At 40.9% G+C, this 12,990-nt stretch overlaps 1 protein-coding gene and 1 long non-coding RNA gene across 2 annotated transcripts in view; one reads left to right on the forward strand and one right to left on the reverse strand.

Annotated features, from left to right (window-relative positions):
* Positions 1-615: 615 nt before the first annotated feature.
* LOC121387750 lies at positions 616-1,346 on the reverse strand. The gene is made up of 2 exons (XR_005959866.1): positions 1,126-1,346; positions 616-895 (listed from the first exon to the last, which is right to left on the reverse strand). It is a non-coding gene; the product is annotated as an uncharacterized LOC121387750 (long non-coding RNA).
* A 47-nt stretch (positions 1,347-1,393) lies between these two features.
* The window catches only part of LOC121387427, a 176,049-nt gene continuing 164,452 nt past the window's right edge, over positions 1,394-12,990 (forward strand). The window contains exons 1-3 of the mRNA XM_041518538.1: positions 1,394-1,430; positions 7,996-8,203; positions 10,154-10,317. Coding sequence (XP_041374472.1) covers positions 8,006-8,203; positions 10,154-10,317 — 362 coding nt within the window. The 5' untranslated portion in view covers positions 1,394-1,430; positions 7,996-8,005. The remainder of the gene's footprint in view (positions 1,431-7,995; positions 8,204-10,153; positions 10,318-12,990) is intronic.

Raw genomic sequence — 12,990 nt, forward strand, 5'->3', positions numbered from 1 at the left:
GGCAGGCCAATGGTTAGTGAAATTTAGCCCTGACAAAACTAAATCAATGTTATTTACTCGTAAAAATAAACCCGTTAATCTTAATCTAACTTTTAACAATCAACAAGTAACTAAAGTTAAAACTCATAAACACGTAGTGATGATTTTTCATGAAACAGGCCAATGGAAAAATCATATAAATAGTATTCTTGAAAAATCAAGTAAAATGATAAATTGTTTACGTTCCTTTAAATATCGATTATCAAGATCCGCCTTGGAAAAAATATACAGATCTTTTATTCTTCCAGTTTTTGATTATGCTGATGTCGTATGGGGTAATTGCACATTGGAACTGTCCCAACAACTCGAATCTGCTCAACTGGATGCTCTTAGGACAATATGCGGTGCAGTTAAAGGTACATCTCATCAAAAACTGTATGGCGAAACTGGATTTATCCTACTAATAGACAGACAAAAACGCCATAAGCTATGCAAGATGTACAAACTTGTCAATGATGGCACACCCACCTACTTATCACTTTTTCTATCCAGTTCTAATAGAACATATGGTCTAAGGAATAAAGAAACTAAAAACCGTAGCAAGTCATACAAAATTGTACTGTGAGTCGTTTTTTCCTTCTGGAATAAGGTTGTGGAATGCATTAAATGTTGAAGTCCGGAAAGCTAAATCATTGGCATCTTTTAAACATCAATTAAAGGAATCGGACAAAGCTGTTCCTAAATATTTTTATCTGGGTTCTAGACTTGAGCAGATACACATGTACTCCACTGTAAACTTCGACTAGACATCAGTGATCTTAATAGTCATAAATTCTTTCGTTATATCTCAGATGATCCGTCTTGTTCTTGTGGCTATCCAGTAGAAGATACAAATCATTTCATTCTCCACTGTCCCCTATACAATGAACAAAGAATCAATTTCATGTCAAACTATTTACATCTAAATTATAAGAAGATCCTATTGGGAAATTCAGATTTAGTGAAAAAGAAAAAAAAAAATTTTGTTAAAACTACTTTAAAATACATAACTGCTACTAAACGTTTCTGCTAAAGTTTACACTAATTTTTTGGCTAGAAATTCTCCAATCCAAAGAAAATGTTCTGGTTTTCTATTACTATACCTACACCTTTCACTCTATCCCCTCTTCTTTTCTTCCTCCTTTAAATCTACTATAGTCTGTGGTATCTAAACATGTAAAGTGTAGGGAGAGGTCTTAATATAGGCTAAGCCTGTTGACTAATCCCAGTATGTTGTTTTGGCAAATAAATATTGTTTAAACCAATGCTAAGTTCGCTTCGTGGAACGGTACAACGAACTATGGCTTCGACTTCGGCAGTTCTCGACGTCGCTGAACAAATAGATGACGTCACTGGTAGACGCCTTGCCAACGAAGACGACAACCTCAAAGAAGCAGCAGTTTTTATAACAGGTGTGTATCATGCGCTTTATTTTACATATTCTGTGTAACGTTTTGTTGTTGTCTGAATGTTTACTAAGCGAAGTGTAAGACTGTCTTAGTTTATCAAAAACCGTCTACTTCCGGTCTGTTATAAAGTCCCATCTTACCAGGCCCTGCGTCAAGTGTTCACGTTTTGTGAGGTAAGGCATTAAGGGTGCATGCCAAATTGTTATTACTGCCCCCCCTCCCCCCCCCCAAAAAAAAAAAGAAGAAAAAGAATTAAACTTTACAAGGCCTAATCCTAAATTTGTAAACCTTTATCCTTTATTTTGTAAATCCATTAGTACTGTAAAAAAATTATAGCCTATAGTCCGTCCCATCATTCTATCAAAATGATTTTTGTAAATAATTTTAATTTGATTTGACGTAAGAAGAAAAGTAAAAGTGTTTTGGAAATAACAAAGAAGTACAATTTGTGTGTGCAGTTTACAAATCAATCGGCTCAGACATAAATAACTTGTATGAAAATCGGCTCATAGTATGAAAAAAAATGCGATCACTTTGGGACGGACGGACTATATAGAGAATCGGTAAACCTTTCCAGTGGCGTAGGAAGGTGCCAAAAAGTATGTGTGTGTGTGTGTGTGTGTGGGTGGGGGGGGGGTGTGTGTGTGTGTGTGTGTGTTTTATATTTACACACTTTTATATTTACACACTTTTACACTATTATAAGGCAATTATAAAGCAAAATATCTGAAAAGTGGGGAGGGGGCACATGCCCCCTTGCCCCCGCTCTCCACGCCAGTGGTTTCACAACAAGGTCACAGCAGTAAATGATCATAATGAAAGTAGAGAGTTCTGTTTCCACCACCATTCCAAACTGTAGGGTATGGGACGTAGCGCAGTGGTAAATCACACACCTGATGTCCGGTCAGTCTATGATCGATCCTCATCGGTGGGTCAGTGGGGCTATTTCTCGTTCCAGCCAGTGCACCACGACTGGTATATCAAAGGCTTTGGTATGTACTATCCTGTCTATGGGATGGTGCATATAAAAGATCCCTTGCTACTAATGGAAAAATATACCTGGTTTCCTCCAGCTATGACTGTGTCAAAATGACCAAATGTTTGACATCCAATAGCTGATAATTAACAAATCAATGTGCTCTATTTGTGTTGTTAAACTAAGCAATTTTTTTTTCCAAATTGGAACTAAAGGGTCAAAAATCTTTTTTTTGTTATCTTATTTCGGCTATTGAATGTCAAACATTTAGTAATTCTGACTCGTAGTCATTAAGAAACCTGCTACATTTTCCATAATGCCGCATGAGATCTTTTATATGCACTTTCCCATAGACAGGAAAGCACATGTATACCACGGTCTTTTGTTCAGTTGTGCACTGTTTGGAACAAGAAAAAACCCAATCAGTCGAATGGATCCACTGAGGTGGATAAACGACATGGTTGAAAATTATTGTTGGGTAAGAATTTTACAAAGATAGTCCATTGGGCGTCCATCGATTTTAGGGTCTGGCATGTTTGGTACCAGTTGAAAAAGAAACGCACTGAAACTTTATTTTGATGAACTACCATAAACGTTTTGGCGCATTATTTATTACTGTGACAAATATATGCCAAAACGTTTTTGAAAAATAGACCACTGACATTTACCTTGGAGAATACCGGCCTCGGTGACGTAGTGGTTAGGCCATCGGTCTACAGGCTGGTAGGTACTGGGTTCGGATCCCAGTCGAGGCATGGCATTTTTAATCCAGATACCGACTCCAAACCCTGAGTGAGTGTTCCGCAAGGCTCAATGGGTAGGTGTAAACCACTTGCACTGACCAGTGATCCATAACTAGTTCAACAAAGGCCATGGTTTGTGCTATTCTGCCTGTGGAAAGCGCAAATAAAAGATCCCTTGCTGCTAATCGGAAGAGTAGCCCATGTAGTGGCAACAGCGGGTTTCCTCTCAAAATCTGTGTGGTCCTTAACCATATGTCTGACGCCATATAACCGTAAATAAAATGTGTTGAGTGCGTCGTTAAATAAAACATTTCTTTCTTTCTTTTACCTTGGAGAACTAAACCCACGGAGGTTTAGTGAATTTAGTAGGGGTGGATGCAGGGAGGGTGTGCAATGTTTAAAAAGTGCAGGTCTACAGTATTTGACTCGATAGCTCAAGTCGCATCTGGAGGTGACTTGAGCTATCGACTCAACATCGTTAAGGAATGCATGTGGTTTTACTCAAACAATTTTTCCACATGAATGCTCTATGCCCTAGTAAGCATGTGTGCAGGATTTTTAGGTCTCACTACACAGATTTCATCTGCCATTGAAATCCATGTTAAATTGGCCAACTTTAAATGAAGATTGCCAGTAGAATGGGTTCTTGTTGGCAGTAACAACATACACCATTGTGAAAATACATTATATTAGCATTTATTTTCACTCCAAAATTGAGAACATTTCAATCTAAATTTTTTGCTATATAACCGAATCTGGTTGTAGTACCGGTCCGAACAGATAGTTTAAGAACCTTTTCATACCAGCCACCTCTTCCACTATACACACATGTCCCAAAAAATTTAATGCACAATATTACAAAATATCATGGGCAAAATCCAGCCTGAAGGCTTACGATTGAAGGCTTACGAATTGTTTTAATTCTTCCCCAAGTACTAGAAATGAATATGTGAACCACAATATGTTACAATTAGGAACTATAGTGGACCATGATGAATGTGCTCTCACCCGGAAGTGAACTGTGTATTGAGACCTTAGCAGGGAGTGGTCTAGACTGTGGTTAGCAAAGTTTAGAGGGGGGGGGGGGGGGGGTGTCGAGTCATGCTGATATGTGAAATATTTGTTAATGGAGAACTCAAAAATGATCAAGGCAGGCGCTCAGATTTTACGGAAACGATTGTTTCCAGTACCATGTCGGTAAAAAGACAGAACCAAAATTTCGTTTCCCATGCATGATTATTATTATTATTATGTTGAGTATTCAACGAAAATAATATATAGAGAGAATAACTAGTTAACGATGTAGGATATCGGCTTTATCCTGAACAGGATAAAGCCGATATCCTACATCATTAACTAGTTATTATCTTTATTCTGCAGACCATAAAAATTAAGAGGAAAAGTTATTATTCTGTTATTTTAGCTACATTGTACGATGACCTAGAGGTCAATTGAGCAATTTTGTAAATTAATGTAGCTGTGCGCGACAATAAAAGTCATATCCTGCTACTATATTTACATGTATGTGACTGCTTTATTTGTCATCATAATCACTCATTAGAAACATTGGTAGCAGGATGAATATAACTATTTTTAAAATCAGTTTACGATGGGTTCCATGAAATTTGGTATTTTTTATTAGAGCGTGAATCTTTGCCTACCATGTGCTAGGCAGTACTTCCGTGTTCACTATAGTTATCTCTGGCTGAGAGAGTGATCATAACTGTCCAAATTGAGAAGGCCTTGTAAAGTATTCTCCTATATACTTCACAGATAGAGGTGAGCAAAGCTGTTTCTATAATTTTAATTTAGTCCTAGTATATACCTAGAGATACTTCACAAACAATGAGTAAGGCAGTTTCTATATTTTTAATTTAGTCCTATATACCTAGAAGAAGCAGGGAAATATTTTATTTAATGATGCACTCAACACATTTTATGTACGGTTATATTGCGTCAGACATATGGTTAAGGACCACACAGATATTGAGAGAGGAAACCTGCTGTTGCCACTTCATGGGCTACTCTTTTCGATTAGCAGCAAGGGATCTTTTATATGCATCATCCCACAGACAGGGTAGTACATACCACAGCATTTGATATACCAGTCGTGGTGCACTGGTTGGAATGAGAAATAGCCCAATGGGATCAATCCCACACCGACCGTGCATAGAGTGAGTGCTTTACCACTGGGCTATGGAGATACTTCACAAACAATGAACAAGGCAGTTTCTATAGTTTTAATTTTGTCCTATATACCTAGAGATACTTCACAAACAGATGAGCAAGGCAGTTTCTATAGTTTTAATTTTGTCCTATATACCTAGAGATACTTCACAAACAGATACTTCACAAACAATGAGCAAGGCAGTTTCTATAGTTTTAATTTTGTCCTATATACCTAGAGATACTTCACAAACAGATGAGCAAGGCAGTTTCTATAGTTTTAATTTTGTCCTATATACCTAGAGATACTTCACAAACAATGAGCAAGGCAGTTTCTATAGTTTTAATTTTGTCCTATATACCTAGAGATACTTCACAAACAGATGAGCAAGGCAGTTTCTATAGTTTTAATTTTGTCCTATATACCTAGAGATACTTCACAAACAGATGAGCAAGGCAGTTTCTATAGTTTTAATTTTGTCCTATATACCTAGAGATACTTCACAAACAGATACTTCACAAACAATGAGCAAGGCAGTTTCTATAGTTTTAATTTTGTCCTATATACCTAGAGATACTTCACAAACATGAGCAAGGCAGTTTCTATAGTTTTAATTTTGTCCTATATACCTAGAGATACTTCACAAACAGATACTTCACAAACAATGAGCAAGGCAGTTTCTATAGTTTTAATTTTGTCCTATATACCTAGAGATACTTCACAAACAATGAGCAAGGCAGTTTCTATAGTTTTAATTTTGTCCTATATACCTAGAGATACTTCACAAACAGATGAGCAAGGCAGTTTCTATAGTTTTAATTTTGTCCTATATACCTAGAGATACTTCACAAACAGATGAGCAAGGCAGTTTCTATAGTTTTAATTTTGTCCTATATACCTAGAGATACTTCACAAACAGATACTTCACAAACAATGAGCAAGGCAGTTTCTATAGTTTTAATTTTGTCCTATATACCTAGAGATACTTCACAAACAGATGAGCAAGGCAGTTTCTATAGTTTTAATTTTGTCCTATATACCTAGAGATACTTCACAAACAGATACTTCACAAACAATGAGCAAGGCAGTTTCTATAGTTTTAATTTTGTCCTATATACCTAGAGATACTTCACAAACAATGAGCAAGGCAGTTTCTATAGTTTTAATTTTGTCCTATATACCTAGAGATACTTCACAAACAGATGAGCAAGGCAGTTTCTATAGTTTTAATTTTGTCCTATATACCTAGAGATACTTCACAAACAGATACTTCACAAACAATGAGCAAGGCAGTTTCTATAGTTTTAATTTTGTCCTATATACCTAGAGATACTTCACAAACAGATGAGCAAGGCAGTTTCTATAGTTTTAATTTTGTCCTATATACCTAGAGATACTTCACAAACAGATGAGCAAGGCAGTTTCTATAGTTTTAATTTTGTCCTATATACCTAGACATACTTCACAAACAGATGAGCAAGGCAGTTTCTACAGCTTAATCTTCCCCTGAAGTTTGTTTGCATGAATCATTGCTCTCCACAGAAATGATCATAACTTAATTGTTAAAATATAAATGTCACCAAACTGATAATAATATACAACAATAAAATTAATTAATATTATTATGTTCATGTTTCACTGTCATTTATAATTATACTGACCATCCTTACATTTCATTTTAGTCCTATTAACAAGTTTACCACTAATATATAATCATCAAACAAATATTAATTTAATCACTGTCATTTTGAAGTTTTACTGCTCATTAATAATTAATTACTAACCATTCTCACTGATTAACGTTATGACTATCACTATATAACCACCCACTGTTAGGCATAAGATGTAAGTGTACGCAGAAAATTCGGCAAACCCTAATTTCCGGCCCCTGACAACACGCAAACATTTTGAAAGTAGAACCGGTAATTAAATATAATGAGTTACTAGTAAGTAAATAAGTAAATAAACATAGCAATATCATTTTATTTTAACATTGGTTACAATTAATTTGCCAGACTGCTACAAAAGCAACACACCTCATCACCCATCCGTTCTGCAAATTTATCATAATTCGGAATACCTCTGCTGATTACAAATAGAAATAGGCCTAAGTGTTCCAAATGATCGGAATATTCTGATAGACAGTACGACTTCTGCTTACATACATCTAATGAGAACAGTTTATACATGTTATATTAAGGAAGACACCACTGTTTCCTTTTTCTGAATGAAAACTTTTGGTTTCAGTTTCAATTTCTCAAAAATTATATAAGTTAACAGTATAAAATGTTCACCTTGCAAATTTGTTAAGGGGAGTGTTTTTTCATGCCGCGAGATATGTTTTACTGGTTAAACAGCAGTCACTGCTAAGTTAAATCAGAGTTACAGGCGTCTTCAGTGAGATCAATTCACTAACATATCAGTGTACACATCATTTAACCAACATTTTCTTCATGTGCCGTTGTGTAATGGCCTGAGTGTAATAAAGTTCTGTTCTGTTTAGTCCCTAGTGAGATCAACTCAAAGCATATTTTTTGCAGCAATCAATTATCTAACGTGTATGGTTACCTAAATCTGGCTAAACAGTAGCATACGGGTACCATTACACGTATATCTTCCTAAGATATGCCGAGAAAGTTGCAGCAAACTTTAATAGCTTTAATTTATCCTGTTATTTACTAGTACTTCACAGATGAAGACGAACAAGGCGATTGCTATATCTAGCAACCCTGACTGCCTCCCAGTTCGGACTAAAATCAACTTTGACTGTCTGAAAGGAGCCAAATGGCACAAGATCAAGGACTGGGTGGACATCCGAAAATTCATTAAACGTCGTGTGAAAGATCCACACACATACAACATTAAGAATACTCTTCACTATGCACCACAGGTAATCCCCATCTGCCCTACCCTGTCCTGTCTTTCCCAGCCCTGGAGTGTCCTATCATGCCCTGCTCCAGAGTGCCCTATCATGCCCTGCTCCAGAGTGCCCTATCATGCCCTGCCCCGGAGTGCCCTATCATGCCCTGCCCCGAAGTGCCCTATCATGTTCTGCCCTGGAGTGCCCTATCACGCCCTGTCTTGGAGTACCCTATCATGTTCTGTCTTGGAGTGCCCTATCATGCCCTGTCTTGGAGTGCCCTATCATATCATGCCCTGTCTCGGGGTGCTCTATCATGTCCTGTCTTGGAGTGCCCTATCATGCCCTGCCTCGGAGTACCCTATCATGCCCAGTCTCGGAGTGCCCTATCATGTCCTGCCCTGGAGTGCCCTAGCATGCCCTGCCTCAGAGTCTGCTATCACGCTCTGCCTTGGAGTGCCCTATCATGCCCAGTCTCAGAGTTGTGCCCTATCATGCCCTGCCTTGGAGTGCCCTATCATGCCCTGCCTTGGAGTGCCCAGGGTTTCTGCCAGAGGGTAAAATGGGTATGGCACCATACCCAAATATTTTACAGATTTTATTTTTTTAAGTAAACCTTTTGACACAATTATGACTTTTGTAACCCTAACCCTAACCCTGGTGCCCTATCATGCCCTGCTTCAGACTTCCCTACCATGCCCTGCCTTGGAATGCCCTGCCTTGGAATGCCCTGCCCTGTAATGCTATGTCATCTATGTCATCAAATGCCCATCATACCATTCGCTGCTCAGAGGTCATTTCATGCTGTGTCCCATAATGTTCAGATGTCTCCCATCATGTCCTAGTGTGTCTCATGTCCTGCCCCATAAAGTCCTGGTGTGTCCCATCATGTCCCATCATGTTCTGGTGTGTCCCATCATGTACTGGTGTGTCGTCCCATCATGTTCTGGTGTGTCCTATCATGTCCTAGTGTGCGTTATCATGTCCTGATGTGTCCCATCATGTGCTGGTGTATCCCATCATGTCCAGGTGTGTCGTCCCATCATGTTCTGGTGTGTCGTCCCATCATGTTCTGATGTGTCTCATGATGTTCTAGTGTGTTATCATGTTCTAGTGTGTGTTATCATGTTCTGGTGTGTCCCATCATGCCCTGGTGTGTGTTATCATGTCCTGGTGTGTCGTCCCATCATGTTCTGGTGTGTCTCATCATGTCCTGCCATGAGGCCCTGACATACTATTCCTTGGAAAGCTCCATCATGCCATTCCCTGTCCTAGGTCATTGTCATACCAAGCTCTTGAATGCCTGGTCATGCCATACTATGCTCTTTTCATGTGTCTCTCTCTACAGCTGTGTGTATGTACATCCATCCATCCATCCATCCATACACATACATACATGCATACACACATACATACAAAATGTATATTTATCTGCTTGTCTACTTGCCTTAAACCCGCCCACCTTCCCGCCTGTCTGTCTTTGTGTCTGTCTGTCAATATCTTACTGCCTGTATGCCTATGTCTGTCTACATATGTATCTGTTAGTGTTTGTCTACCTGCCACTATGTCTGCCCACTTCTTTCTGTCTGTCTGTGTCTGTCTGTCTGTCTGTCTCTCTCCCCTGTAGCTCTGTGTCTACCCTGTCTGTCTCGGTCTCTCACTGTCTATCTGTCTCGTCTCGTCTCACTCTCTCCCTCCCTCCCTCCCTCCCTCCCTCCCTCCCTCCCTCCCTCTCTCCCTCCCTCTCTCCCTCCCTCTCTCCCTCCATCTCTCTCCCTCTCTCTCTCTCTCTCTCTCTCTCTCTCTCTCCCCTCTCTCTCTCTCTCTCTCTCTCTCTCTCTCTCTCTCTCTCTCTCTCTCTCTCTCTCTCTCTCTCTCTCTCTCTCTCTCCCTCTCCCTCTCCCTCTCCCTCTCCCTTTCCTTGTCTCTACCTGTCTGCCTGTGTTTATATATATATATAATTTGTTTCTGTTTACCCAGCTGTATAAGACTCTGATCCACTGTTCCATCCTGCGATGTATCACGTACATCACGTCGAAGACCGGCTTGCTGTTCGTGACCCACACCACCAGCAGCATCAACTACCACATGAACATATTCGTCATCGAATCCCACGACGAACAGGCCAAAGACAAAACACTGAGGTATGGTAAACTGTTTTGTTTAATGGCACACTAGAGCACATTGATTTATAACAAGAAAAGAAGAAGAATGCACAGGGATGAATTTACGAAGCCTGTTTATGTCTTACACCTGTGTAACTACATACAGTTACAACAGCTTGAACGTCAGTGGTCTTTTTAATGAAGACTTATTCTTAAACTGGACTTTGTTAAGCTGGTTTGTTTAAAGGCACCACTAGAGCACAATGACTTATTAACAGGGTTCTTATGCGTCCAGGAAATCCTGGAATGTCTTCGAATTTTGTGATTTTTAAAGTCCTGGAATGTCCTGGAAAAAGCATTAAATTTTATTGTGCCTGGAAATGTATGGAAATTTAGGCAAAATATTTGGTGGTTTATTTTTTTTTTGCATCTTCACTTTTGTTGTCATCATAACCTGTCTAAATTCAGACAACTATTTGTTATAAAAACTTTCATTCATTGCACATTTCATGTCCTGGGAAAAAGAAAAAAAAATGTCTTGGAATTGTATAAGAACCCCGAGTAATCAAAGTCGGCAAAGAATATTTTATGTCTACTTTCTGCAGTAGGTACAGATACTATTGCCTTTTGCTATATCATTCCATTCCAATATTTATTTACATGCTCATATACCACTAAGGTTTCAAGCATGTCTGTCCTGGGCCCAATCTCTGGCCTTTGCCAGTGACTAAGTCCAGGACAGAAAAGGGTGGGGGATAAGTTTGAAGTGGGCAGATTTTGGAATAAGAATTTAGTTGTGTCCAGCAACTGCGCGGACCGACTAGTAGACACCGAAAATGGGCCGTGTTCTGACTGGCTGAATTTCGATTCCTTCGGGTCTAACTAGAAAAAGCTAAAATCTACGGAGAATAACTGCACCTAACATCATGTCCGGACTAAGAATTTAAACCCAAAAATAAGTTTGACTGCTCGGCCAAAAAGGTTTTAAGGTGATTTGAGCAATTGAACAGGCGCCAAAATAAATTGCGTTGGACTATTTATAAAAAAATAAACATAAAAATTTTGAAGCTCGATCGAAAACGTTTAAAGTCCAACTAAGCCCCAAAAAAGAAGGATACCTGTCCTAGGTAAGGTTGTACTACTTCGGGGAGCTTGGAGTGTCTCGGAGCGACGGCAGCTTATCCCTGATTTGCTGTAGATGTTGGACCACCTGGGAATAGTCGGGGCCGCAGACCGCTTGTAGCATCCTGTGGATCGATCTATTGTCGAGTTCAGCAAACAGGATGCACTGTCTGTAGGTCTGGTCCCTTCGGTGCGTGACGACTAATCCCTTGGTTTCATTGAAGATCCTGGAATGAAGCTCGTAACTGCTGCCGTCCTCCATTGGCTTCCAGTGGGCGTTCGAATATCCTCCCCGAAATAGTTGTGGTTTCTGCGTGTCCCCCTGTATGTACTGGTGGAGGTGACGGCGAAGTCCACTGATGGCAATGGTCCATTCGTCGTCAACAGGGGGAGCGGATTCCGGCGGCGGCTTGGTCTTGGCTGGCTGGGTGGTCTGTGATGTTGCCTTCCTTTTCGTCGCCGGAACAACAAGTCCATGTGGCGACTCGACGGGAGCGGTCGTTGTTGACCGCTGCACCGGAGTCGTCGTCTTTGGGGTGGAGGTCAAAGTCGGTGGTGGCACACTCGTCCGTTTGAACCTCATGATGTCCTGGGTGGTGTACGGCCGTTCCGGGGATGCAGACTCCACAAGTGGTTGCGTCCTCTCCGGAGGACTCGGTGGGGGCGGTATCACAGGAGGGAGCGCCACTGGCGGTTGAGCCGCCAGCTTTGTCCCCCCCTGGGCCTTCCCTAGCACCGGTTTCTTCCTTCTTCTTCCTCTTCCAGTCCCCCCTTTCCGTTTCTGTGGAGGCGGGTCACCGTACACCAAAGTCACGGTCGCCCGTGACCCGGTATACGTGACCCGGAACTCCAACATCGGGCCGAAGCTGGCAATCAGTCTCCCCCAGGTGGGGGGGGGGGGGCAGCTCGAGAGCGCACGTTGACACGTCCACCTTCATCGAAGGACAGCTGGAGAAAAAAAAAAGGTTTGCTATATCAATCATGAGGCACCGGTTGGTTGGAATGGGAAAAAAATCCTAGCTCCATTGATAGCAATCAGTCCTTTGACCCCGATTTCAGGCAAGCGCTTTACTACTAAGAATATAAATATGAATACGAAGTTGTTTCATATAAATGACATACATTCAGAGTCTACCCACTTCTTTCTGTCTGTCTGTCTGTGTCTGTCTGTCTGTCTGTCAGTCTCTCTCTCCTGTCACTCTGTCTCTCCCTTGTCTGTCTCTCTCTCTCACTGTCTATCTGTCTCGTCTCACTCTCAGTCTCTCTATCCCCCCTCTCTCTCCCTGCCTCCCTCTTCCTCCCTCCTCTCTCTCTCTCTCTCTCTCTCCCTCCCTCTCCCCTCTCCCCCCTCTCCTCCCTCTCTCCCTCTCCCTCTCCCCTCTCCCTCTCTCCTCCTCTCCCTCTCCATCTCTCTCTCCTCTCTCTCTCTCTCTCCTCTCTCTCTCTCTCTCTTCTCTCTCCTCTCTCTCTCTCTCTCTCTCTCCCTCCCTCTCTCTCTCCTCCCCCTCCCTCCCTCTCTCTCTCTCTCTCTCTCTCTCCTCTCTCTCTCTCTCTCTCTCTCTCTCTCCCTCCCTCCCTCCCTCCCTCCCT

This window comes from Gigantopelta aegis, chromosome 13 (assembly GCF_016097555.1).
Source record: "Gigantopelta aegis isolate Gae_Host chromosome 13, Gae_host_genome, whole genome shotgun sequence".
Classification (NCBI taxonomy): domain Eukaryota; kingdom Metazoa; phylum Mollusca; class Gastropoda; order Neomphalida; family Peltospiridae; genus Gigantopelta; species Gigantopelta aegis.